The 24,200-nt window shown below is 47.3% G+C and overlaps 3 protein-coding genes across 12 annotated transcripts; 2 read left to right on the plus strand and 1 right to left on the minus strand.

The window, feature by feature from the left end:
- The first annotated feature begins 24 nt into the window (after positions 1-24).
- MTCP1 (mature T cell proliferation 1) lies at positions 25-4,647 on the plus strand. 8 transcript variants are annotated; one of them, XM_053273566.1, is made up of 5 exons: positions 25-161; positions 3,703-3,963; positions 4,074-4,244; positions 4,356-4,409; positions 4,509-4,647. In XM_053273566.1, exons 2-4 carry the CDS (start codon positions 3,847-3,849, stop codon positions 4,401-4,403), a joined length of 336 nt encoding a protein of 111 aa, XP_053129541.1. In that variant the 5' UTR covers positions 25-161; positions 3,703-3,846; the 3' UTR covers positions 4,404-4,409; positions 4,509-4,647. The 8 variants fall into 8 exon arrangements, with proteins under 8 accessions (XP_053129541.1, XP_053129545.1, XP_053129539.1 ...); XM_053273570.1 differs by having other exon boundaries at positions 107-161; positions 3,783-3,963; XM_053273564.1 differs by lacking the exon at positions 25-161 and adding an exon at positions 166-298 and having other exon boundaries at positions 3,783-3,963.
- On the plus strand, positions 31-9,439 carry CMC4 (C-X9-C motif containing 4). 3 transcript variants are annotated; one of them, XM_053273574.1, is made up of 3 exons: positions 31-161; positions 6,435-6,502; positions 8,257-9,439. In XM_053273574.1, exons 2-3 carry the CDS (start codon positions 6,445-6,447, stop codon positions 8,421-8,423), a joined length of 225 nt encoding a protein of 74 aa, XP_053129549.1. In that variant the 5' UTR covers positions 31-161; positions 6,435-6,444; the 3' UTR covers positions 8,424-9,439. The 3 variants fall into 3 exon arrangements, with proteins under 3 accessions (XP_053129549.1, XP_053129548.1, XP_053129547.1); XM_053273573.1 differs by lacking the exon at positions 31-161 and adding an exon at positions 175-298; XM_053273572.1 differs by lacking the exon at positions 31-161 and adding an exon at positions 4,561-4,695.
- Positions 9,440-10,812: 1,373 nt separating this feature from the next.
- On the minus strand, positions 10,813-23,544 carry FUNDC2 (FUN14 domain containing 2). Its single transcript, XM_053273561.1, has 5 exons — positions 23,319-23,544; positions 19,926-20,073; positions 18,608-18,683; positions 16,797-16,934; positions 10,813-14,421 (listed from the first exon to the last, which is right to left on the minus strand). The coding sequence occupies exons 1-5, from the start codon at positions 23,503-23,505 to the stop codon at positions 14,344-14,346; spliced, it is 627 nt and encodes a 208-aa protein (XP_053129536.1). The 5' UTR covers positions 23,506-23,544; the 3' UTR covers positions 10,813-14,343.
- Positions 23,545-24,200: the final 656 nt, after the last annotated feature.

Here is a 24,200-nt window from a genome sequence, read left to right on the forward strand (position 1 = left end):
AAGAGCGATCCTCGGCCTGACACTCGACCCAGCCAGATCCAGCCACCCTTCCGCCGGGCCCTGCGTCTCCGGGACAACGCCAGCTTCCGGTCCGTTCCCCGAAGTGCCCGGCTAGACGCTGACCGAAGCGCACTTAGGTTCCGCCAGCAGCGCTGGGCCAGGTCGGTTCCGCCCGGGGGAGGGTTGGGCTGTGCTGCGTGTAGCCAGCGGTGGGGTGGGACGAAAGACCCACTGAGGAGGGAGCTGAAAGGCCCCTCCCTGGCAGCCCGTCGGTGCTTGGGCCTTCTTCAGCCAGGGGGTGGGTCCTCCTTCTCGGTGGAAATGCTTATTCGCCCCCTACAGTGGGGAGAGGGCTGGCTTGTTGCTATGGAGACGTTTCCAGGATTGGGAGGGGGATACAGGGGGCTTTTGGTGAGCCGGTGTTGGAGAGGGGGCGGATTTCCGACCTTTTTCCTGTGCCGTTGTACAGCTGCAGGCAGAAATTTAGCAGGCACACCCCCTTTGTCCCAAGGAATACTGCACCTGTTGAATTTCTTTCCGATACCTCCTAGAGCTGCTTTTGCTGTAGGGAACGCGTGGGGAACGTCATTAGGAGCGTGCAGCTTGAAACGCAGAGAGTTGGAGAGGGGGGTACACGTTCAGACGCCACCTCTAGGGCCACCTTTCCCCTGCCCTTCACACTTAAGCAGAAGCTCAGCCGATGTAGCTTCTCCCAGAATGGGGCTGCAGTGATGGAGAAGGATTTGTCTTTTGGATTTCTGCCTGTTTTTGCATTTGTTGATGTAGGAGTCCTACCAGTGGAAATACAAATTGAGGGCCCTTTCTCAAAGACCTGGGCTGCCTTCTTAACTCTGACATTGTGCTGAGAAAATGCTGCCCCGTTTTTCTTGATGAAACCTGTTCTGTTCTGTGAGCTTCACCTCCCTGAGGACCCCCAAATCCTCTTTCCCAATCCTAGGCTGCTCAGACAGAGCCATTTCCCCTCCTCAGGCATCCAGAATAATGAACAAGCTTCAGTAGCAGGCTGGGTGACTCTGCATCTCTCTGAGCCTGAAAGTGCCTTCTGGCACTTTTCTACTCAAGCTAGTTAGGATGAAAGATGCCTTTAATTTTATACATTTCAGGCTAGGTGTTGTTTTCATGGTTTAGGACAGGAGCAGTAACAAAAGGGAAGACTATTCCTCATTTGTGGTGCTCCTTTTTGTTAGCAATTGGTTTGATGTGACTTATAATAATTAATCTCTATAGGAGCCGGGAACTGCTCCTATGGCAGTAGCTTCAAGGTTTTCAGTGCAGTTCACAGAGATATTTCTTTACTGCCCTCATTCTCATCACTGATGTTTTTTCTTCTAAAATATGTTTTCTGCATTTTTATATAGATATAAATATGTGTCTGTACTGGTAGATCTACATGCTGGTAGTTACTGTTAGGACCTGAAAAATGGGGATTGGAGGGAGAATCAAAGTTGTCAAAAGATGAGCCTCAGAACAGACTTAAGACAGACATAGTTACAGGTCAAAGTCACCTTTTGGCACCGAAACAGTGGTTATTTCTGAAGGTTCCAGGCAGTGAGATGGTTTTGGGGCACAGTGTCTCATACTCAGGATTCCACTGTGCTATCTATTTGACCACTCTTGCTTCCTGTATTGAGTAGGATTCAAGAGATGATAATATTAGGGAAAATGACGCACTGTTTCCAGTTCTAGACGTGGCTACCTTCATTAGAGATCCCCTGTGGGAGTGTGTTACAGCAATAGAAATCACAGATCTGGGGTACTTTGGTGGTGAAGTGATAACGTTGACTGCCTGCTCTCCACAACTCTTTTCCTCTGCATAACAGGAAGTCTATGAAATCTTTAAGCCACATTCTCTTTGTAAGAAAATTGCTAACAGCGGAGCCAATCATATTAATAGCATTTGTGGGAAGTGGTGCAGCACTGTGATTCTGGTGCAGCACTGGTTTTGCACTGTGATTCTGACTGCATGGATAGAAGGCCTCTTGAGAAGGCCTAGACTGGAAAAATGCTGGAACAAAATGAGTTGACAGTGCTCTCCCCTCTGAGTAGAGTTGCCATACCCCTTGAAATTCCGGGTTTCACCTGGATTTTAAGCATTTCACCCAGATTGCTTAGCCCACCCAGATTTGCCTGGATTTCAGCTTTCATTAAAAAAAAAAAAAAAAAGCTAAGCCCTTGTAGAAGCGGAGTTATGGAGCAAAATGTGCAGTCACTATTCTGCTGAAAAATTATTTTCAAGACAATTTACATAATATGCAAATTAGGCACCTGGATTTGGAAATCCAAAATATGGCAACCCTACCTCTGAGTCAAGTCCAAATGTAGCCCTGAAGTGGAAAGGGGTGCTCTGCAGAGTTTACTGCTGTAAACAAAGGTTTGGGTACTCCTGGCCATAAATAGGCTATAAATGTTGGAATTTACAGTGGTAGGCTGATTCTGTTGATAGCCTGATTGCATCCCAACATGAGGGTTGAGGGAGGGTGGAAATTGCATCTTTATGATATGAGTGCTGCTTCCTGTCTGGAAACTGATTGCATGGCATTACTATGTGCTGACTTTTGGTCCATCTAGTTTGAGCCCCCTACAGTATATAGCAGGCTTAGCAATTTTAATTCCTGAGGGGCCTGTAAAGTGCTGGTTAAGTGTCGCCTTTTCCTAGCCAGACCGTTTCTGAAAAGGGACCTCCTAGGTTCGTCATTGTCCTATTGCTTCTGCAGTGATCTGACACTAGATCTTTCTCTTGGGAGCTGACAATGAAGTGGTTAACCATACAGTTTCCCCTTTCCTCTGCCTTATCTTTATACTCCCAGCTGTTGGCATGTGAATCTGCCTTTGTCTTCCTAGTAGTTTAGAAAACATTGTATTTGAACGGTTGAATTCATTGAGAAGAGAGTGTTTCTAGTGCACAGATATTGTGTGTTTTCTTCCTTAAAACAGGTCCTCTCCTTCCACACCCTTTCTGGCTTCTCCTCTTAAACTACCAAATAATCATTTTATTGACCTGAGTTGTGCTTTCTCCAACTGTCTGCTATGGCCTGTGTGAAACCAGAACATTGGCAGGATGGAGTTCCATTTTCTGGGCGCTGTACTTTCCCATGGCTAGGTTTCCTAGGTCTCCTATTTTGTCAGTTGTCCCCTTCTTATATTGGGAAGGTCTCAACTAAATGCAGGGTTTCAGACGGATTAGATTACAATGCCACCAGATGTGAGATGCAGAATAGAACATAGTCCGTGAGCCAGTTGGGGTGGTCGGAGCCAACTGGAGGGAAGAATGCCCACTGTGATTTTTGACAAGATCTACATCCCTAGAGATTGGAAAGAGGTGATTGCAAGACTTCCAGCTTTCATTGTGTTATCATGCTTTGATTGTCCTGATGGTTAGGCCTTGCATTTGCAATTATGCTTTAAAAGCTTTTAAAACACACAAACTACTATAAAATGTTATTGATGTTGCCAGAGAACGGGAAATGAAAATTGGCAGGAATGTCCTTCAAAGACTACTCCCTGGAAAGAGCGCAATGAGCATTTGGCACCCCAGATGCTACTGACACCCCAGCTGGCTCCTGTGTTATGTGCCTTTTCAGTGGGGTCCACTTCATCTTGAGAACCTCACAAGGCTACTATGGCAGTCATATGTCTTCTAAATTTGATTTCCCCCTCCCTTTTCATGTTTGCCCGGTGCAGGGAAACGGCATAACACCTGGCTCCTGCGCCCAACACTGGTTCCTTGGAGAACTAACAGTTCGTTCCGTATCTTTGTTCAGAGACAAAGGGGACCATGTATAAAATGGGAGCCAAGGGAGGGCCTTCCTAGGCAGGTCGTAGGGCATGGCAGAAGGAGAAGACAGTGGCGATGCCAGAGGCCCACCTGTCCGCCTCTGGGTGCGACGAATAGGCGTTTATTGTGATGAGAATCAGAAAACATGGCTGGTGGCATCCGAAGAGGCAAGTAAGAACATTCCTAGCAATTGTTGTTCTGATGCTTTGGCTAGCACTGGCCTTTGGGCAACAGCTCACGATTTTTGTTTTGTTTTGTCCGATTGCGTGCCTTCCAGGAGGCAGGTACACTGAAGGCCCGGATCCGAAAAGTCCGGGTCCCCCTGGGTGAGGCGGTGCGCCCCAGCCACCTCCCTGCATCCCAGCTGCCCCACATGTGGCAGCTTTCAGAGGGACAGCGGTACCGGGACAGCAACTCCCGCATCTGGGACATTGAACACCATTTAATGGTAAGGCTTGCATGTAAACCTAGACTTTTGTTGAGCAGAATTAGAAGAAAACTGGCACCACTGGCCTAGTATTTCCTGGGATGTGCTGAATGCTTCTTTTGTTTGTCACAGATCACAGGGGTGGAGGAGCTGCTCCTGAAACTCCTGCCAAGTGATTAAATCTGAGTGAGTGTTGTTGTTTCCCACTACCCTGCCCCCCCCCTTTCTCCTTGTGCTCACACGTCCGCTCATGGTGGTTCCTTAATGCTGGCTTTTGTCTTTCAGGAGCTGTGACTCTGGGATGATGTCCCTGTTTGTTTTTTATGTGGTAACTCTCAGCACCAAAATGCAGCTGCCTCTGAGGTGGATCATGGCAGGCAGCTCTCTTAACAACCCACAGCAGCAGCACCCAAGAGCTTAGGACAGGCAGTGAAGAAGCCATGGCCACTTGAAATCACAGGGGGAGTTTTAGGTAGGCGGACTGGCATTTCCCCCCCAATTGGAAAACTGGTCAGAATCCCAATGGCCAGATGCGGAGGGTCACCAGCAAGCTCTCCTTGAGAACTCCCCAGAACTCTAGATTGTGAGCCCTTTGGGGACAGGGAAGCATCTTCTTTATGTATTTGTTGTTCTATCTACTATATGAACCCCTTTGAGAACATTTGTTGAAAACGTTTGAACTTCCTGTTCTGCACTCCCTATTCTGCACTCCCTGTTGTTAGTAATAGGAAGCATCTGGGTGGTCAGTGTTGGAGGAGGAGGATGCCTGAACATGGATGTGCCAGCTATTGTTGGACTACAACCCCCATCATTCCTGGACACAGTGGCCAATAGAGCTGATGGGAGTCCAACGGGAGGGCTGGAAACTGCAGCCCTGAGATAGACTCTTGGTCTAATCTAGCAAAGCAGTTATCTTATAGCACCAGATTTCTTGAAAAGCACCATGCTGTTTAATCTTCCAGAGTGCTGCCAGTTCAGCTTGTTAGCCTATTCAGTCTGTTGCAGGACTTCAATGAGTTACAACCAGCACTTCCAGGTTGTACAGAGCACTGACTCAGTGGAGAGCCCTGTCTCTGATCATCATCAATACTTCCGTTTTGGGAGGTCGCTCTTTCAGGGTTTCCCCCTAATTGATTTTCAAGGTGTCACTCTTCATACTGCTGTTATATCACAAAGGATCTTCCTTAATAAAGTTTACCGCCAGCTGCTGCTCCCAATCAGATCCAGTCCCCTTAAATGTGTCAGTTCTTCTACGAGGCAGGAGCGCAGGGAGGTGTTTTCAAAGGGGGAACGTTGTCAAATAGATCATTGTGGTGTCCTAAGCATTATTCCAAGGAAGCTGGAGTTTGCTGGATGAAAAACAAACTGAACCCCAGTGTGCAGAGACATTTCTCTGCACAAGCCTTTCCAGACATTTTATTGTCCCTGTATTATCTTTTGCTGGAACTTAAGCATGCGAAGAGGGGAGGGAGAGGGAGGAGGCACCCATGCCACACCTTCTGGAGGGGCAGAGGGATATTTCCAGGGGGCTCTGCTTGAAAAGGAGTCTCCCCTTGTGCTGCAAGAGAGAGGAGTGCTGGTCTTGTTGAATGAGAAGGGAAGCAAGCATGAATTGTCCCCTTGGGTGAGGAGGGTCCAAGCTTGCTTGCATTTGGGTGGATTACTATATGTGAGTGCTGTCTGCTGTGCCTACATATGTCGTTGGACTACAACCTCCATCTCCAGCTCTTTGGCCATTGTGGCTGGGGATGATGGGAATTTTAGTCCCACAACATCTGGGGACCAAAGTTTGAGAACCCCTGCCTTAAGGGATGGGGCCGTAGCTCCACGGTAGAATATCTTATTTGCATCAGAAGGTCCCAGGATCAATCCCTGGCAGCATCTTCAGGTAGGGCTGGGAGAGTCTGCTGTCTGAAACTTTGGCAAGCCACTCCTAATACTAAGGTAGATGGACCAATGGTCTGACTTGGTATAAGGCAGCTTCCCATGTTTCTGAGAGAAGTGAGTCTTGGCAGAAGATGGGAGGAAATACCTATTTTATCACTTTAGGGTATAAAGTTTTAAATTTTAATTTTTATTAATTTTTCCAGTCTGCACTACTGTAATTTGGGGGTGGGTGGGTGGTGGGTGGGTGGAACTTCTAGGAGCTTTAAGGAGCTAAGAAAATGCCCTGCCAACTCTCACCACAGTAATCTGTTCCTATTTCTTTAGTTCTCTGGAGATGCCTCAGAAAGATCCCTGCCAGAAATTTGCCTGTGAGATCCAGAAATGCTTGCAAGGTATGCTCTATCATCTGGTGTTTGTTGGCTTGCTTTCTTTAAACAATAAAAACAAAAAAATACCCGAGTCTGTCTTTTCCACCTCATGAAAGTTTTAAAAGTGGCCTGCAAGAATAGCAGTTTTTAAAACGTTTAGCAAAGTGAATACAGTGGTAGCAATTTACAAAATACTATTTAAAATCATGACAACTCGGGTGAACAGAACAGACTTAGCCGCCGTGAAGGTGAAGGTGATGGTGCCAGGCAGATTTCCCTGTGAAGGAATTCCAGACAGAGCCAGAGGGCCCTCTTTCCAGGAGTCAGCTATCTAATCTCCAGTGATGAGGGTAGAGGGCTGCCCTCAAGAACTGAAGGCAAAGTCTTCTAGTAACTAGTACATGAGTAAGCTGTGGCGTTCAGTACTATCTGGGACAAGGCAGGGGTGAGCAAACTTGGCCTTCCAGCTGTTGTTGAACTAGAACTCCCATCATCCCCAGCAACAATTTATTGTGACTGGGGAAGATGGGAGTTGTAGTTCAACACCAGCTGGAAGGCCAAGTTTGCCCACCCCTGATGGGGGTGGGGAATGAATGCTCATTGTGATTTTTGACAAGGTCTACATCCCTAGAGATGGAAAAGAGATGACCACATTGCAGTACTTCCAGCTTTCAGAGTCTTATGATGCTTTGATTGTCCTGACCACTGGACCTGCAGTGGTATTCTAAAAGCTTTTTAAAAAATTAAAAACACAAAAAACCACTGTATAATTTTATTAATGTCAGAGGAAAGGAAATAGACTGTAAGGAAATGTACATCCTTGGGGTCCATGATGATACGCAGGGTACCATTCTTTTTGTTAGAGCATGGAGCATCCAGTTATGTATGGTGATGGTATCCGACTAACCGTCATGGATCCCACTGATGTACATTTGCTTACAGGGGTTGTCTGCCATTTTGTTCCATTTTGCCCCCCAACCGCAATAACTTTTATCTGCCAGGGTTTGGTGCCCATCACCATTCAGAACTGGATTCTCCATGCTCTAACAAAAAGAATGATACCTTTCTTATACTTGTACCATCATGGATCCCACAGGATGTGCTTTTTGTACACTTGCTCACGGACTAAAATGAAAATAGGCAGAATGTCCTCTAAAAGATTGTCCTCAATAACCCAGTTTTACCCTAATTGTTTGCAAGTAGGGATAAAGGAAGGGTGATAAAACACAGAAAGCTGTAAGTTCAACAATGCTATTGCCTATTTTCCATCTCGAAGGGAGATATTGCCAAAAATCCCTGTGAGCATTCGTCCCCAGAGATGTTACCTCTGGCCAAAATTTGTGGGTCTGGCTCTTGGACTTAAAACCCATTGCTCAGTATAGGAATCTGCTCCAGCATCCCTGACATGGTCATCCAGCCTCTGTTTGGAAACCTCCAGCAAAAGAGAGCCCACCACTGTACAAGGCAGACTGTTCCCCTATTGAGCAGCTCTTGTAGGAAGGAAATTCCTGCTACAATCTAGCCTGATCCACAATCTAGCCTGATCTAACCCTTTGGTTCCCAACCTGCCCTCAGGAGCAACAGAGAACAAGTGTGTTCCCCTTCCTATGCAACAGCCCTCCAGATGTTGCTTTGAAACATATAGTAGGCAGATCCAGAGAAAAGACCCAAGGCACTCACTCTTAAAACCTGGCTCGTTCATCTCTGGCAGGATGCAAATGTGTGTTTACCTGCCAGTTGTGTGGCTTGCTCACCATCTGCTCTGCTGTTTTTTCCAGCCAACAACTATTTGGAATCTAAATGTGAAGCTGTCATCCAGGAGATGAGAAGATGCTGTGCCCGGTATCCCAAGGGCCATTCCACCAGTTGTTCAGGATTTGAGTTGGAGGAAGAGAGGCAGAAGCAGAAATCAGCTTCGCATGGAACTCGTGCCCCACAGCCCTAAGGAAGCATTCACCTCTGGGTGTGCACAGGCCTCTCCTGAAAACTACATAGCTGTGCTATACCTCATATGTGCCGCTCGCACTGGAGACCATGCCCAGAAACGAGACTGTTGGCATTTCTGCTATCAAAATGTGTCACTAGTATCGCCTTACTGTGGATCTGATTTTGGGTAGAATAATTTGATGTTTAATGTTTGACATTCTCTAATCTATTGTCCAGAGTAGCAATATTCCACTGCAAGGTGAAAGCCAAGCAGTCTTTTTATAGGACAGTTTGCTGCAAATTCAGTTTAAGACAATCTGTCAGACACTATGTGTAAATAAGTCCATCATTCAGCTGCAGAAAGGGTTCTCTCCATGAAGTCAGCCTGTTCAGGAGGAGTCCTCCCTGCCTTTTGCAGTGTAGAGATAATCCACGGGCAATTAATGCCTCAGAATTTGGGGAGGGTGATCTCTCTCGGCTGGACAATACACCTTAGTTTACCTGTGTGCCTCAGTTTCCTCATTTGCAAAACAGAAAGACCACCCACCCTCCAAACTGTAGATTTATTAGCACTCTAATCCAATTGCACAATACCAATATGAATGCTGTTATGAAAAAGCAGCTGATTTCAGGGATAGCTATGGTGGTTGGTGTGTGTGTGTGTGTGGGTGTTTTTTTTTTTTTTAAAGCAATAGTCACTTTATGGAAAGCCAGAGAGCTACTGATGTGATCTTAAAATCCCACACACTGCAATATGTGAGTGAAGCCTCATTTCAGTGAAGGGAATTGGAATCTGGCTGTAGCACCCCTTTCCCACAGTTGACCCTGCTGTACACACCCCAGGGAGATTTTGTGCATTCTTTACTACTCTTGTGTTCAATCTAGTACCTCTCAGTGTTGGAGTAAGGCCACTGCAATGTTCTATGTGCATTGTAAACAGGTATCACCAAAGTCAGTGGAAGTTAATCTGTGTTAAATCTTTTGAAATACCATGCTGCAAGAGAGAAAAATTAAAAAATATGTGATCTGAAGAAATTGGGGAAAAACCCGTCTGTGTAGTCATTAAGATACATGGGGCAAAAACATCAGGTCTTATTTTAGAAGATAGCTCACTTTAAAATGAGCTTTAGAACAGGGGTTCTTGACCTTGGGTCCCCAGGTGTTTGGTGACTGTAGCTGGGGATGATGGGAGTTGTAGTTCAGCAACAGCTGGAACGCCAAGAGCCTACCCCTGCTCTAGACCGAGTGTGTCATGGTGGCTGTGAACTAGGATGTCCCTAGTTAAGATGCTGGCTCTGCCACAAACATATTCTAGGGCAGGGCCACTCAGCTGCAGCCCTCTAGATGTTTTTGGACTACAGCTCCCAGCATCTCCAGCTGAGTAGCCCTGTTATAGGGCCTTAGGCAAGTCAGTATCTCTGCCAGTCAGCCGATAATGTATCCGCAATGTTGCATTATATTATCTTGTCCTTTCCCCAAAGAGCTCAAGAAGGTACACACAAGCACTACTGTTGTAATGATTTGAAAGGGAGGGGGTTGCAGCTTAGTGGCAGCAGCTTTGCTTTGCTTACAGAAAATCCCAGATCAAGTATCTCCAGTGAAAGGATAGCAGAGCTGGAGAGAGCTGTGACTTAGCCCTTGGGAAGTCACAATCAGTCAGGCAACAGAGACTAGGCTTCATGCATTCAGAAAATGACTTGAAATAAGGTAGCTTTTTATGTAAAGTTTAGTAAAATAGTTTGGGACTGGGCAAACAGGCCAATTCTAACACAGGTACCTATTACGTTCTTACTCAGAACAATCTCCCAACCTAGGATTTGCGACAGAATTTGTTTGACTCCTCTTAATTAAGCAAAGAGGCACCTTTTCAAAATGGCAGTTCTCTTCTATTTAGAAGGGGAAGAGCAACTGGACCTATCCAACCTCAGTACAGTATCAGTGGTCGTTGCCTACTTTATATTTCTTTTTAGACTGTGAGCCCTTTGGGTACAGTCATACTTATTACTTAATTTTCCTATGTAAACTGCTTTGAGAACTTTTGTTGAAAAGCAGTATATAAATAGTGGTAGAAGTGGGCGGAACAGCCTGCTGCTTCAAATATGTATCTCTACTATAACTAGGATTGCCCATCCATGCTTGGGGCATAAGTGCTGTGGTTAGTGTGCATAAACAAAGCCCCACTACCACCTCTAACTGAGCAAAGAGGCACCTTTTAAAAGTGGCAATTCTCTTTGAGCAGGGGAGAGCAACTGGCCCTATCCATCCACCAGCACAGCATCCCTCCAGTGGCTGCTGGTGTCGGTTTCTTTTTAGACTGACAGCCATTTTATTTATTTTTATTTCTCTGTGTAAACCGATTTGGGAACTTTTGTTGAAAGTGGTAAGTAAATATTTGTTGTCACCAGAGATACAGCAAAAATTGTTTATTTTAAACTCTCACCTCAAACACACATTTAAATACCATATAAAAACATTTAAAATCCTTAGCACTTTTCCAAGCCCAGGTGTAGGTGGCAGCCAGGGTTTTCCTGCAACCCCACCCTCACTCATGATTAGCACTGTACTTTGGTTCATGTTCCAAGTCTCTTCTAAGAAAGTACTTCTCTAAAGTTCATAGTTCTTATTGCAGCATTTTCTACCTTTTGCCAAAAAGAAAGGGGGGGGGAATGCACACCTTTTGTTTCCAACCCAGAGGCGTTTGCTAGGGTCAGCTCCCTCTGGTGGTGACTGACTTCACAGAGTGGCTATTTTAAGCATCTCCTATATGTAATCAAATCCTTTGGATAAGTGAGATCAACCTGGTGGGCAAGTGTCAAGGCCTGGTAGCAGCTTTTTCTGCAAACTGAAAAGCATTTCCACAGGGTACTGGGGAAGAGAAAGCATGAAACATCTCTTCTTATCCACTTGTGTAAGCTTTTGCTCACACATGTTGCCAGTTTTTAATGCTGTAAGAAAAGGGCATTTTCTGGAAGGGCAGGAGAGAGACCTTCAGCAGCAAGCGCCTGTTATCAAAGGAGACATTTTTCTGGGGAGCAGGAAATGCCTGCAAAAGGAGCCATTTCAATATGCTAGAGAAAGCTTTCCCTACTCCAAATGTCTTTCCTCAGGGAGAGCTGGTCTTGCAGTAGCAAGCTTAAATGGTTCCCTTTGCTAAGTGGGGTCTGCTCTACTTGGCACTGGGATGGGTGACATGTGTACACTATCTGCTGTGCTATATTCATCTAAGGGGCCATAGCTCAGTGGTCAAGCATCTGCTTGCATGCAGAAATCTCCAGGTTCAATTCCTGGCAGCATCTCCAAGGAGGGCTGGAAAAGACCCCTGCCTGAAAGGTTGGGGAGCTGCTCCTAGTCCATGCAGACAGCACAGAGCTGGATGGACTAATGGTCTGACACAGTAAGAGGCAGCTTTCTGTGTTTCAGTGCCTGAGCGCAGTCTGATTAACAAACTCTACAATGCTGTTTCTACTACATCCGTGTCTACACGGCAAGAAACCTTTCTTATTTCCGACAGAAATAGCTCCACAGGGCCAAGAATCCAACTTCCCTAAAGATGAAGGTGATAACTGATTTTATGTGAGGAGTGCTGAGCTCAAACTTAGGTTCCCATTGTGGGTGGGTATACTGGATCAGATGTGGTTGGACTACAAGTTTGAGGACCTTTGCGGGTACAAGCTTCAGTAGCACAACAGACTTGCCACTTAGCTTTCTTCTTTCAGATATGTTGACTGGATTGGTCAGGGTCTAAATATGTAAATAAAATGCACTCTCGTGCAAGAGATGCTGCCTAAGTGAAGCGCCATTGACCTAGGTAAGCCCTTTGCCTCATAAAAGGCAACCAACAAGGCTGGCCAGAATTCTTGATCCTTGTTCTCCAACTACTCAGCCACACAGAAAGTTGAAAGGCGGCTAGCCAAATATCCAAATATCCATACTGCTGAATACTGACTAGCCCATAGCCAATATTGAACGGCCTGGTTAGGGTGATTTTTAGCTATCCCACATAATAAATAAAGAGGCCCCCTTTGCTTCAGGATTAGGTGAATGAATAAGTAGCAGTTTCTATCCTGCCTTTCTTCCACCATGGAGTTTAAGGAAATATACACAGGGGCCTCAAGCAGTCTCCCATCCAGGGGCTGGCCAGACCTGCTAGCTTCAGCAAGGCTACTGTGTCACATCTGCCTGGACTGAGACCTTGCTTGGCTGCCTGCCCACTTTTCTAGCCCAACACTGCCACCAAGGAACCACTAAAAGGTATCCGGCCACCACTTCATGAGCAAGGCCTGCAGAAGACAGTGGGGGGAAAGGAAGAGGGTATGACCTGGCAGCAAAGGGAGGACCGTTCCTGCCACACTACTAGAACAGGCCTGCACGACTTTGGTCCTCCAGCTGCTTTTGGACTACCACTCCCATGATCCCCAGCTACAGAAGCCAATAGTAAAGAATGATGGGAGCTGTAGTCCAACATCTGCAGGAGGGCCAAAGTTGTGCACCCCTGTGCTGTTCTTGCCTCCATGGCCTCTTCCTGCAGGTGTGTGGGGGAAGGGGCAAGAGGAAAGCTGGAGGACCATTCTTTGGGATACCCAACTTGCTCAGGCTCCCTTTGGAGCTCCAAGGCCACTTTACCAACTGCTTATTTAAGACTAGACAGGAGAGGGTCCTGTGACACCTTGAAGAAACAGGTTTATAATGGCATAAGCCGCTTGCACTGAATGCAACCACAAGAGTGGCTGGTTTTTTTCCCTATTTTTCCTCTACTTGTGCACCATCTTGAATGCCTGCAAACACAGACAGGCAGTTCATAAACTTTTAACAAACCAAACAAATACAAGTGTATACCACAATAAACCTGCTAGTCTTTAAAGCAGAAAGTTCATGTTTGCGGGAAAAGACCATCACGTTTATCCTTCCAGAATTTGCAAGGGGAGGAATCTTGCTCAGGAGGGAAAAGGTGCTGGAGACAGGGCAGTGTCCAGTGGGCAGCTTCTGCAGAAGCAGGCCAATCTCCAACCACGTAGCCCTGAAATAGCTTTCTGCCTTCCATCTAGGGCTGGAATCCTACACAAGACAGAGGAGGAGAAGGAACACACTGTTCCATTCCCAGCATTCACTCTTTGCTGCCAGAAGCCAGGCACCAGATTCACCTACACAGCGTTGCCAATTCCAGCTTCAGAACTATGCCCGCCCTGCAAAGCAACGTGTAGCTTTAACTGTCACTAGTACAGAGAGTATTCGAGAGACGTAGCTATAGAGTAGTGGGATTCTGATGCCTTTCTATCACCTTCAGTCGGAGAAGAGTGGCAGAGCATCCCACACGGCAGTCAGATTTTCCACAGGCTGTCCCAGCTCAGTGGTTCCAGCAAGAAATATAAATAAACCAGGCAGGAAATGCCAGGAGGATCTGTTTGTATAAGCCAGAAGGAGCCAATTCTAGGCCCCAGTTATTTTGGGATGTGCTCTGCCATCGCTATTCCCTGCCCAGCTGAGCTCTCCTTTTGAGTTTCTGTGCTCTTTTCCGTTGGAAGTGCAGGCTTGCTGCCTGGCATCCAAGAGGGAAACCACCACAATGCAAATGGTGCATGCAAGGAAAGGCGATTTCCTACCCTGGGGACTACAGTGGTATAGGTCATTGGTGTAGGCCATAAGGGGTGGGACGGTGGAATTCTACAGAGCCAGACATGTCAGGAGAAGGACAAAACATAATCTGATGGAAGCTGGCTCTCTTGCACCAATCCTGCTTCCCATCAGCTAAGTGAATTAAGAAGGGAGAAAAGGAGCCAGCAGCAGTGTTTCTGGAGGCCTTGATGTACGTACAAGGAGGAGGGCAAGCTGGAAAGGGGAATGTTCCAGCAGCCAAGTCAGCCAAACGAGGAGGCCAACAGTTAGTGAAGAAGAGGTGATGGCAGCACAGGGAAAGGCAGAGCAGTCAGACGTGGGGGATCTTAAGAGGCCATGCCAAGCAGGAAACCACCTGCAAATCCTCCAGCCAGGACGACGTTCGTCTTCAGAAAGGCAACCACCTGGGCAGAGAAAGGAGAGGCTTCTGTTATCTGGAGCCTGAGCGCAACTATTTCTGCTGTTACAATTGGTGGACACAAATGCCTGTACAGTTTCTCTCCCTTGGGAAAGTGGTGAAAAGCGAGGCTGAGCACCAGAGTAAACATCGCTCTCTTTTAACAACCTGCAGGACTAAACTGGCAAATATGGCCAGTGCCAGCCTGGCTGGAGAGCTCCTCAGAGCCCATGGCCGGTCAAAGGGTCCACTGAGCCAGTGCAATCCCCTAATCCACTCTGGGAAGACACATAGGGAAGATGGGCTAGAGATCATAGGAGTGAGCAAGCAGGGTGTTTTTACTGAGAGACTGCCTGCAGGTGTCTTGTCTGGGGGCTCATACCCACCCCCCACAAAAAAACAACAACAAAAAGGTCACACACAACCCTGGAGTGTCCCAAGTGCCTGACGAACACAGAAGGCACTAGTGGACAGCATATATTCAAAGAGCCAGACGTTATGCTTGGTCTCATATACCAGGGGTTCCCAACTTTGGGTCCTCAGATGTTGTTGGCTGAAGGCCATTGTGGTTGTGGATGATAGGAGTTGTAGTCCAACATCTGAGGACTCAAGATTGGGAACCCTTGGTAGATACCAGGGGGTCTCAACAAGTGGCACTGCAGACGTTGCTGAACTACAACTCCCATCATCTACAATAGACAGTAGCTGGGGTGACTGAAGTTGTAGTTTAACAACATGCTTTGGTATCATCCAGATTGGACTACTGCATTGTGCTTGACATGGGGCTGCCCTTGAAGACAGCTCAGAAGCTTCAGCAGCAAGGATGCTCATGGCTCAAGTTGCTTCATGGTGTGACATCCATCCTGCAGTATCTTCACTGGTTATCAGTCTGCTTCCAGGCTAGATTCAAGGTGCTGGTCTTGATTTTTAAAGCCTTGGGGCTGGGGTACCCATCAGACTGCATTCACCAATATGACCCTGCCAGGGCCCTCCATTCATCAGCTCAGATGCTGCTCATGACCCCACCACTAACAGAGATCCGGTTGGATGGGACTAGAGACAGGGCCTTTTCAGTTGTGGCTCCTCAGTTTTGGAATGCCATGTTCCCTCCGCGCAGTGTTTTAAAAAACAATTTCACACACATCTTTTAAAAAGAGGCTTAAATGTTTTATCAGCTGTTTGTATCTGGTAGGTTCTTTAATTTTTATAGCTCTCAATTTTTAGCTTTTAAAATAATTTTGAAAGATTTTTTTTAAAAAAAACCTGTAATTGTATTAACCTGGGCTTTTAAAATGTTTAACTTAGTTTAATTTTATCAGCTTCTTATTTTATATTGTATCTGTTTTATTAGTGTTTTGAGCCAGCCCGAGCAGTAGTGGACTGGAGGGGTGGGATATAAACATTTCAAAACAAACTAACATCTGGGAGTATCACCGGCTGGGAGCCCCTGGTAATGTACCATCAGACCAGACCAAGCCCTTTGACAACTTCACTGAGTCACAGCTTTCTTTCAGCAGTTTCTATTCAGCCTCCACTGTTCACAGAGGACTCTAGATTTCATGGATAATGCGGATCCCTTTTCACTCAACAACTTTATTGCTAATGGTTCTATTTCCACCCTTCCTCTAAGGAGCTCAGGGCAGCAGAACCAGGTTCCCCCAACCTCTTCATTTTATCCTTACTACACCCTCAAGAGGTAGGTCAGGCTGAAGTTCATGACTGGCCCAACTTCACTGACTAAGCTTCATGGCTAAATCCTGTTCTCTTCATCTAATCTCCTTCCAGGTGTGGTTGGACTGCAACTCCCATCATTCCCAACCACAGTGGCCAATAGTCAGGGAGGATGGGAGTTGAAGTCCAACAACAGCTGGAGGCCAAAGTTGTGCATCCCTACTCTATTATACTGCAGCGGCTCTCAGCTTGGGGTTCGTATGACCCTTTGCAACCAAGCCAGTTGTGCCCAGATGGCTCCCTCTCTACTCTGCTTCAAGAGACAGCTGGCCTGGTGGTACCAAACATGAGTTGTCCTCTCTGCTAAGCAGGGTTTGCATGTAGATAGGAGACTACATGTGAGCCTTGCAAGATATTCCCCTTAGGCAATGGAGCCATCACTCAGTGGTGGAGCATCTGCTTGCACACAGAATGCCCCAGATTCAATCCTTGGCAGCATCTCCAGGTAGGGCTGGAAGAGATCCCTGCCTGTAACCTTGGAGAGCCACTACCAGTCAGTGTAGACAGTACTGATCTAAATGGACCAAGGGTTTGACTCGGTAGAAAGCAGCTCCCTACGTTCACTGAATGCTTTTTCTCTCTCCCCTCCACTGCACACAGTTCGTGCCAACACCCCAGGCAGTACAAGGCTCTCCTGGAAGCCTGCCTCACCTCATTCACTCGGTTCTTCACCTCTGGTGCCAGCTGCTTGGAGGAGCCCCCTTGGAGTGTCAGCTGCTCCTTGGCCTTGCTCACGTCCCGCTCAACCATCTTCCAGTCAATTTTGATGTATCCCGTGTGGTTCGCCATCTGCAGTGGGGGAAAGGTTTCCTCAAGCCATACCCGGCATTAGTCCATGAGCCAGACCCACAAACCTTGGCCATGGGTACCGTTTCAGGGGACAAATGCTCATAGTGGTTTTGGCAATGTCTACCCCCCTAGAGACGGAGAATAGACAACATCATTGTTGCACTTACAGCTTTCTGTGTGTTATCGCCCCTTCTTCATCCCTACCCCCAATAATTAGAGTAAAATTGCCCTCATTCTTGCACAGAGAAATGGGTTAGGTTCAGCATTAAGGTAAGAATGAACAAATTGTTACTCTCCAATCTCTGGAGGACATTCCTGCCAACTTTCATTTCCATTAGTCTGACAACATTGACGAACATTTATAGTATTTTTTGTGTTTTAAGAACTTTTAAAGCCTTTAATTAAACTGCATCACAAATGTGGCTGTTGCAGGCCTGGTGGTCAGGACAATAAAAACACGACAACACACTGAAAGCTGAAAGTATTGCAATGCTATCACCTTTCCCCCATCTCTAGGGTCCAGAACTTGGTTAAAAAAAAACCACACACCACAAAAAGCTTTTGTCCCCCCAGATGATACCAGTCATCCTAACTGGCTCATATACTACATGCCTCTAACTATCCAGGCCTTCCTGACTGGCCTTGCCCACAGCAGCTCAGACAGTGACTCTAGAATGCATTCATCAACATGGATCACAGTGCAGGGCAAGCAAGCAAGCTTTCCAGGTGGCTTACATGATTCTCCTCAAGACCAAGATCACCCAGCAAATTTTACAGCTGATCAGGGATTTGAACCCAAGCCTTCCTGCAAAACTCTCTAGCTGCTGTTGGACTAAAACTCACATCATCCCCAGCCACAAAAGCTAAGGATGATGGAAGTTGTAGTCCAACAAGAGTCTCAAGGTGGCCACCCCTGCACTTTACCCACTAAACCTGGGTAGGCAACTTTGGCTCACCAGCTGTTGTTGAACCTCAACTCCCATCGTCCCCAGGCACACTACACTCTCCTCATTCTCCATGCATACTTGTGCTTCCATCTGCATTCTCAAGGGCCCAGGACTTCCATCTATAAACGCAGCAAAGTATTTAGAGCAGGGCTTGATAAATCCCAGGTGCCAGAGAGCCTAGAAATTTAATTATGGTGCCTAGACTAGAATATTTAGAGGAAGAATGATCAATTCTTTATCAATTAATTAAATCTTTAATTGTCCTAGGCAACTCTGTTTCTGCTCCGTTACTTATAAAGGGGATAAACAGAAGCCTATCTATCCCCCACCCCCTCCGATGTCCATCACCAAGTCAGGCAATTTTGTCAAGGGCCATTGCCAGGCTCCTAAATTTTTGGGTTGGCTCCTGCATCCAAAGAAAATGTGTTAAGTCCTGCTTTGGTACTAAAGGGACAGCACGAGACACAGCGACATGTAACTTGATGCTGCCACTCCCAAAGAATATTAAAGCTCTACCAAGACTCTGCATGACAAAAAGATATTCTGAATACTTAGACCTGAAGCTGTTGTACAGCCAAACGAAGCCCAGGTGGGGTTGGACTGTGGACACTACACAATCAACCCATTAAGCCATCAGCCCCGCAAAACATGACTCGCAACAGCAGGGAATAAAGACAGCAGAGATCTCCTGCCAACCACTCCCGAGCCCTGGAAGGGATTACCGACCTGAAGGAGGAAGAAGCCTCCTCCCACTGCAGTTGCTGCCAGTTTTCCAACCTTCTGGAAGATGAAGCCGGTGCACCTGCACATTAAACAGGGAGAGGGCAAGAAAGCATCTCTGTTATGCATATAATGCACATTGCTTTACAAGTAAAGAGAAGACAGGTCCCTGCCCTAGTAGGCTAACAATTTAAGGGAGACAACAAGGAAGGACAGGGAAGTGGAATCAGGAATAAGCTGGGGAAGAATCTACAGTTATTTCACCTACATGTACTTTGGCTTAGTTACTGTATCTCTGGGTTTCCAGATGATGTTGGGAACATAGGAAGCTGCCTTATTCCGAGTCAGATCATTGGTCCAACTAGCTCAGGATTGTCTGCACTGACTGACAGTGGCCCTCCAAGGTTTCAGGCACGAGTCTTTCCCAGCCCCACCTGGAGATGCTGCCAGGGATTGAACCTGGGAGCTTCTGCATGCAAGGAGCAGCTCTTCCAATGGGCTATGGCCCCATCCCCCAAAGGGAATATCCTACAAAGCTCACATGTCGTCTTCCATCCAAATGCAAACCAAGGCATACCCTGTTTAGCCAAGGGGACAATTCATGCTCACTACCATAAAACCAGCTCTACATGACCATGAAATGATGGATTATGGGAGTTGTAGTTCAACAACATCTGGAGACCCAAGGATCGGAACTGCTGCAATACAGAATACAGACCAGGGGTTTGGTCAAAGATTTCCCAGAGACAATTGGCTTAAGGGCAGTAAAAAGCTCAGAGAGAGCTTGAGGGAGTTGCCCTGCTCCTTTGCCCGTATCAATGGCACCAGCCACTTGTGCACGAAACCACGGTGGGGTGGTTCAAAGGCGGCGGGGGTCTCCCTTTAAGAGCGGGGGAGGGTGCACTTACCCCTCCTACCACTTTCCCCTCGCCGGCATCCATGTTTACTAATGCCCATCGGGGCGGCAGCGTACCTCCCTGCCACCCTCGTCTTCCAGATATGACCGGAAGTCACATGCGTGCATGATGTACGTGCGCCCATGGCAGCGCGCACAGGCAACTTCTTTGGAACGCGCTTCCCGTGGGAATACGAATCTCCCCGGCCTTTGAACCGGTTCTGTGCACATCCCTACCTGCCACACTGTTCCTTCCCAGTCTCAGCTGGCCCAGTGGCAGTGGGAATCCTGACTCTCTAGCCACACTTTTCAGGCAGAAAAGGAAGAAAAGGCAGCTTGAAGCATAGGGGCTGTGGCACCCCAGTGGCTCCAAACCACCACTCCACTGTCCTCTATCCCAAACACAGCTGACATGCAGCACTGCCTCACCATCCGATGGCGCCTCCAATGGCCAGCTGGGTTGCTACGTTGTACTTTTCCTCGTTGGATCCAGAGGTGGACCCGAACAGCTTGCGCCACCAGGGCTGCTTCTTAGTGAACTTGGCCAGGTCCAGGATGTCATCGCTGTCTGAGGTCACTGGAAGGAAGTTTATCAGATTTACTGGAAGTAATCAACACAGGAGTCCAAAGAGGAGTGGGAAACACAAGGGTCACCCACCAACACATCAGGCATGCAATCCTTCATTGCTCCAGTTGAATACCTCACCACATACCCAGATATTTAAGTTTATAGGAACGTAGGAAGCTGTCATATACTGAGTCAGGCCACTGGCCCATCTAACTCAGTATTGTCTATACGGGCTGGCAGCAGCTTTTCCAGGGATGGAGGCAGGAATCTCTCCCAGCCCTATCTGGATATGCCAGGAAAGGAACTTGGAGCCTTCCACATGCAAGTGCTCTTCCCAGAGCAGCCTCATCCCCTTAGGGGACATGTGTTCACATGTAGTATCCCATACAAATGCAAACCAGGGTGGACTCCGCTTAGCAAAGGGGAGAATTCAGGCTTGCTACCACAAGACCAGCTTTCTTCCTTTATCTGCATTGTACTTTATGCTACAAGAATAAAAGTATCATATGAAATGGCCTCACACAGACAGATTTGCTGGGTTTCTGTCTCTTTGACCATGGACAACAATTCAATGAGAGGGGGGTGCTAGTAAAATTCCCAGGAACGTTTGTGGACTTTTTTGCAAGACTGCTCTCAGAGGCACTTTAAATTCCTAATATGGCTGTTTCTGTTTCAATGAAACACACACAATTATTATGGTCTAAAAACATATTAGGTGTTTATTCCGACCACAAAAGGGAAAGCAAAAGAGAAACTAAGTGCAGAACATCTGACCCAAACCAACTATTTGGATTTTCCTTATCAGACAACGGAGGTTTTAACTGAGCACACCTAGAGGCTACAGGCCCAGCGAAAGCAACAAGAACCAGAAACCTCGATCTTCACTTGGCAAGCTCTGGCTGCTAAGAGCCCTGAGTACAACGGACAGTTTTGAAGGTTGACACATTTCAGCAAGGCCACATGTAGTGCAACTGATACCCAGGATCCAGCCATGGCAGAAGCCCAGGTTATATATTCAGAAAAATCAAGAGGTTCCACAGCTCTTCCTGGACTGTACTATATCAGGCTGCAAGGGAGGATTTACACATCTGAACACTCTCCATGAATAAAGCCTCCCTGAACACAGAAAAACAGCGCATAGGTGAGAAGGCTAAAACAAACATTTTTCTTGAGATGCTGTGTCTCTATACACAGGAAGTTTTGTTCATGGTGAGCATGCCAGGCAGCAATCTTTCCACATGCAGCTTAATGCAGGAACATAGGAAGCTGCCTTATACCAAGCTAGACCAAAACAGGAGATGCCAGAAAGTGAACCTGGGACATTCTGTACGCAAGAATGCAGATGCTCTTCCACTGAGCTGTGGTCCTATTCCCTCAGGGCATTCCCTCAGCTCTCCCCCTGACTGCAATGTTATTCAGTCAGGGAAAGACTCTGCTGAATATGTAAACTGGGAGTTCGTATATACAATTCTGATACCGAGATAACCAGAGGGGATCTAAAACAGAGACAACACTTGGCTGTTCAAGACATTTCACTGACAAGGATCTTTAAGCATGCAGCCAGTGAGGATGGCTCTCTCTCCCTGGTCCAACAAAAGAACAAGGTGCTAGACTACAATTTTTTTAAAAAAGAACAAAAACTCCACCCCCCATCTTTACATTATTTTTCCACAGCATGTTGAAGGTCACACCCATTTGAAGTTAGAAGTGCAACACAACACATCTAATCCAAATAAAGACAATGTAAAAAGCAAGGCACTGTTAACAGAAGACCCCAAACCAGGCATTCTCTAGAGTTGCCCTGAGGCTCTGGAACACCCTCCCAAATGAAATTAGAATCTCCTCATCTCTGGTTGTTTTTAAATGCCTTTTGAAAATACCCCTGTGTCATCAGGCTTTTAGTTTATGATTATGTTTTGATGTTTTCAAATTTTATTTACAATAGTTTTACTTACTTATTTGATTTCTATACCACCCTTCCAAAAATGGCTCAGGGCAGTCAAGCGGGGAAATAACAAGCAGAAGGTTGCTGGTTCGAATCTCCACTGGTACTAGAATCAGACAGCAGCGGTATAGGATGATGCTGAAAGGCATCATCTCAGACTGCACGGGGGTGGGTGGGGGGGAGGCAATGGTAAACTCTATGGGCTCTATGGCACCAGGAGTTGAAATCGACTTGAGGGCACTTTATCTCACACAAGCAGAGATTAATGTCCACATGCAGATGTCAGTGAGTGGCGCCAGGGTAGACAGGGTGGCAGAAGTAGCGGAATTCCTGGTGAAGTGGGCTGTAACACCCCTAAGGGAAGGGAGACCTGTAGAGGTATAGGCCACATCTATACACTGACAAATCCACATAGCTAGGGTTGATTTAGAAACCTTGTGCCCCAGAGAGCTGATGTAAAATGAAACAAAGAATGACTCTGTAACTCTAATGTTCTTCATGCAATGGAGGTAAATCTTAACAGCCCTGCGCACGTCCAAAGTGTGTTACCAAGATAGCTTGGAAACTACAAGCCTGTAGCTCCAAACTAGGTACAGACCTCTCTTCTCCTGCATGAATTCGCCTAATCCTCTAATCTAAGCAAGTGTCATGAGACATCCAGAGCCCTCAGGGCAGGAGTCCAGGGAGTTACCTGGAAGCAAGCACCATCAAATCCAGCGGGAAGCCCAAGCACCAAAGCCCTAGCAACAAAATGCCAAGAGCACGCCCCCCCCCGCTTCCAGCCCTGACTTGGCAACAACAAAGGCCATGTGGGCACTATTGGTAAGTGGGGTTGGCACAGTCGCTGGTCTTTGCTCCAGTGATTGTCCGTTGGCAATATCAAGCAAATATCAAGCAAATGGTTTTATGCACCCACAGCCCCCAGGAAAGAGCACACTGGGAATACAAGGGCTCCACCCCCTTGCACCGGAGGTTCGGAAGCCAGGGTCCCCCAAGGTGTTGCTGGATTACAGCTCCCAACATCCTCAGCACTCAGCCATTGCGACTAGGGATGCTGGGAGTTGCAGTCCAAGCGTATCTGGGGGCCCAAGATTGAGGGCCCCGGCCTTGTACAGATCCCGGGAAAGCAGCAGGATCAAACTCCGGGGGCTTTACTCCAAGGTCAATACCCAGCACAAGAGAGCTGCTGATAAAGCAGTGGGTGGAGCGGGCGGGGCCTTTCTAATAGGGGCGGGGCTAGCAGACACCCCCACCGAGCAGGATGACGCAACACGCGCGCGCGGGGGGGGGTTGGAACGGCGGCCCTCACCTGGCATAGCTACGGCCTTGCGCTGCTTCCCCTGCCGCTTGCGCTTGGCCTCCTGCTTCAGGCGGATGAGGGAGGAGCACGAGTGAGTCGCGGAGGCGCGTGGCGACGGCACAAGAGGCCCCTCCTCTTCCTCCTCTTCGTCCTCCATGTTAGCAGGCGGCCAGTGCGTCTCCGTCCCCATGCGCATGCGTGTTTCTCAGCGCGGGCCCGACGGCCACCTGCAGGTGCTTGTTGCCTCCCGCCCACTCCTCTATGTCACAGGGGCGGGGAGGGGGCGGGGCTTATCGCCAAGGAAACGCATGGCGGGCGGGACCAAGGTGCTTCTTGGTCCTAGCAACCTCGGCCGGGGGTGGGGTGCAAATTCTGAAGCACGTGCCTCTGAGCACAAGCAGACAGCGTTTGTTTGTTTGTTTTAGCCTGGCTAAGGACATAGTGCATTTGAACACGTGCAGAGTAATAAATATTATTCGTGACTCCAAAACACAGGCGGCCAATTCCTCTTCTTCAATTCCTCTTTTTTTGAGACCAAAGGTCGCTCGCCAACTTCGGAACCTCAGGTGTGCTAGTAGGAGGGGAAGCCGCAAGGGAGGCAGTTGTGAAAGAATGCTCATTTTGAAAGATGAAATACAATTTGAAGCTTTGCTCCTATGTTCATCCTAGTAAAGCGGGCTAGCAGTTTGCAAGCATTCCTGCTGCTGTACCACAACAGGGCCCGTGCCATGCACTCTCCCATTCACAGGGAGGAGTTCATGAGCTGCTTTGTTTTGAGCAAGTAATAGTGTCACTGCCAAGAACTCCTAAAAAGGCAAATTCTAGGAGAATGAATGAGATAGTTGAGCAAAAATATCTAGTGCAAACTTTTTTTGTGTTTTTCTATTTCTT

Source organism: Hemicordylus capensis, chromosome 11 (genome assembly GCF_027244095.1).
Source record: "Hemicordylus capensis ecotype Gifberg chromosome 11, rHemCap1.1.pri, whole genome shotgun sequence".
Taxonomy (NCBI): domain Eukaryota; kingdom Metazoa; phylum Chordata; class Lepidosauria; order Squamata; family Cordylidae; genus Hemicordylus; species Hemicordylus capensis.

Bases quoted from the DNA above. Each gene is read 5' to 3' on its own strand.
- MTCP1 (XM_053273566.1), top strand. From the start codon at position 3,847: ATGGCAGAAGGAGAAGACAGTGGCGATGCCAGAGGCCCACCTGTCCGC. The intron at 3,964-4,073 runs GCAAGTAAGAAC...CGTGCCTTCCAG, and splicing joins GGCTGGTGGCATCCGAAGAG to GAGGCAGGTACACTGAAGGC. The intron at 4,245-4,355 runs GTAAGGCTTGCA...TGTTTGTCACAG, and splicing joins ACATTGAACACCATTTAATG to ATCACAGGGGTGGAGGAGCT.
- CMC4 (XM_053273574.1), top strand. From the start codon at position 6,445: ATGCCTCAGAAAGATCCCTGCCAGAAATTTGCCTGTGAGATCCAGAAA. The intron at 6,503-8,256 runs GTATGCTCTATC...TGTTTTTTCCAG, and splicing joins GATCCAGAAATGCTTGCAAG to CCAACAACTATTTGGAATCT.
- FUNDC2 (XM_053273561.1), bottom strand. From the start codon at position 23,505: ATGCGCATGGGGACGGAGACGCACTGGCCGCCTGCTAACATGGAGGAC. The intron at 20,074-23,318 runs GTGAGGGCCGCC...ACTTCCTTCCAG, and splicing joins CAAGGCCGTAGCTATGCCAG to TGACCTCAGACAGCGATGAC. The intron at 14,422-16,796 runs GTGAGGCAGGCT...TTCTCTGCCCAG, and splicing joins TGAAGAACCGAGTGAATGAG to GTGGTTGCCTTTCTGAAGAC.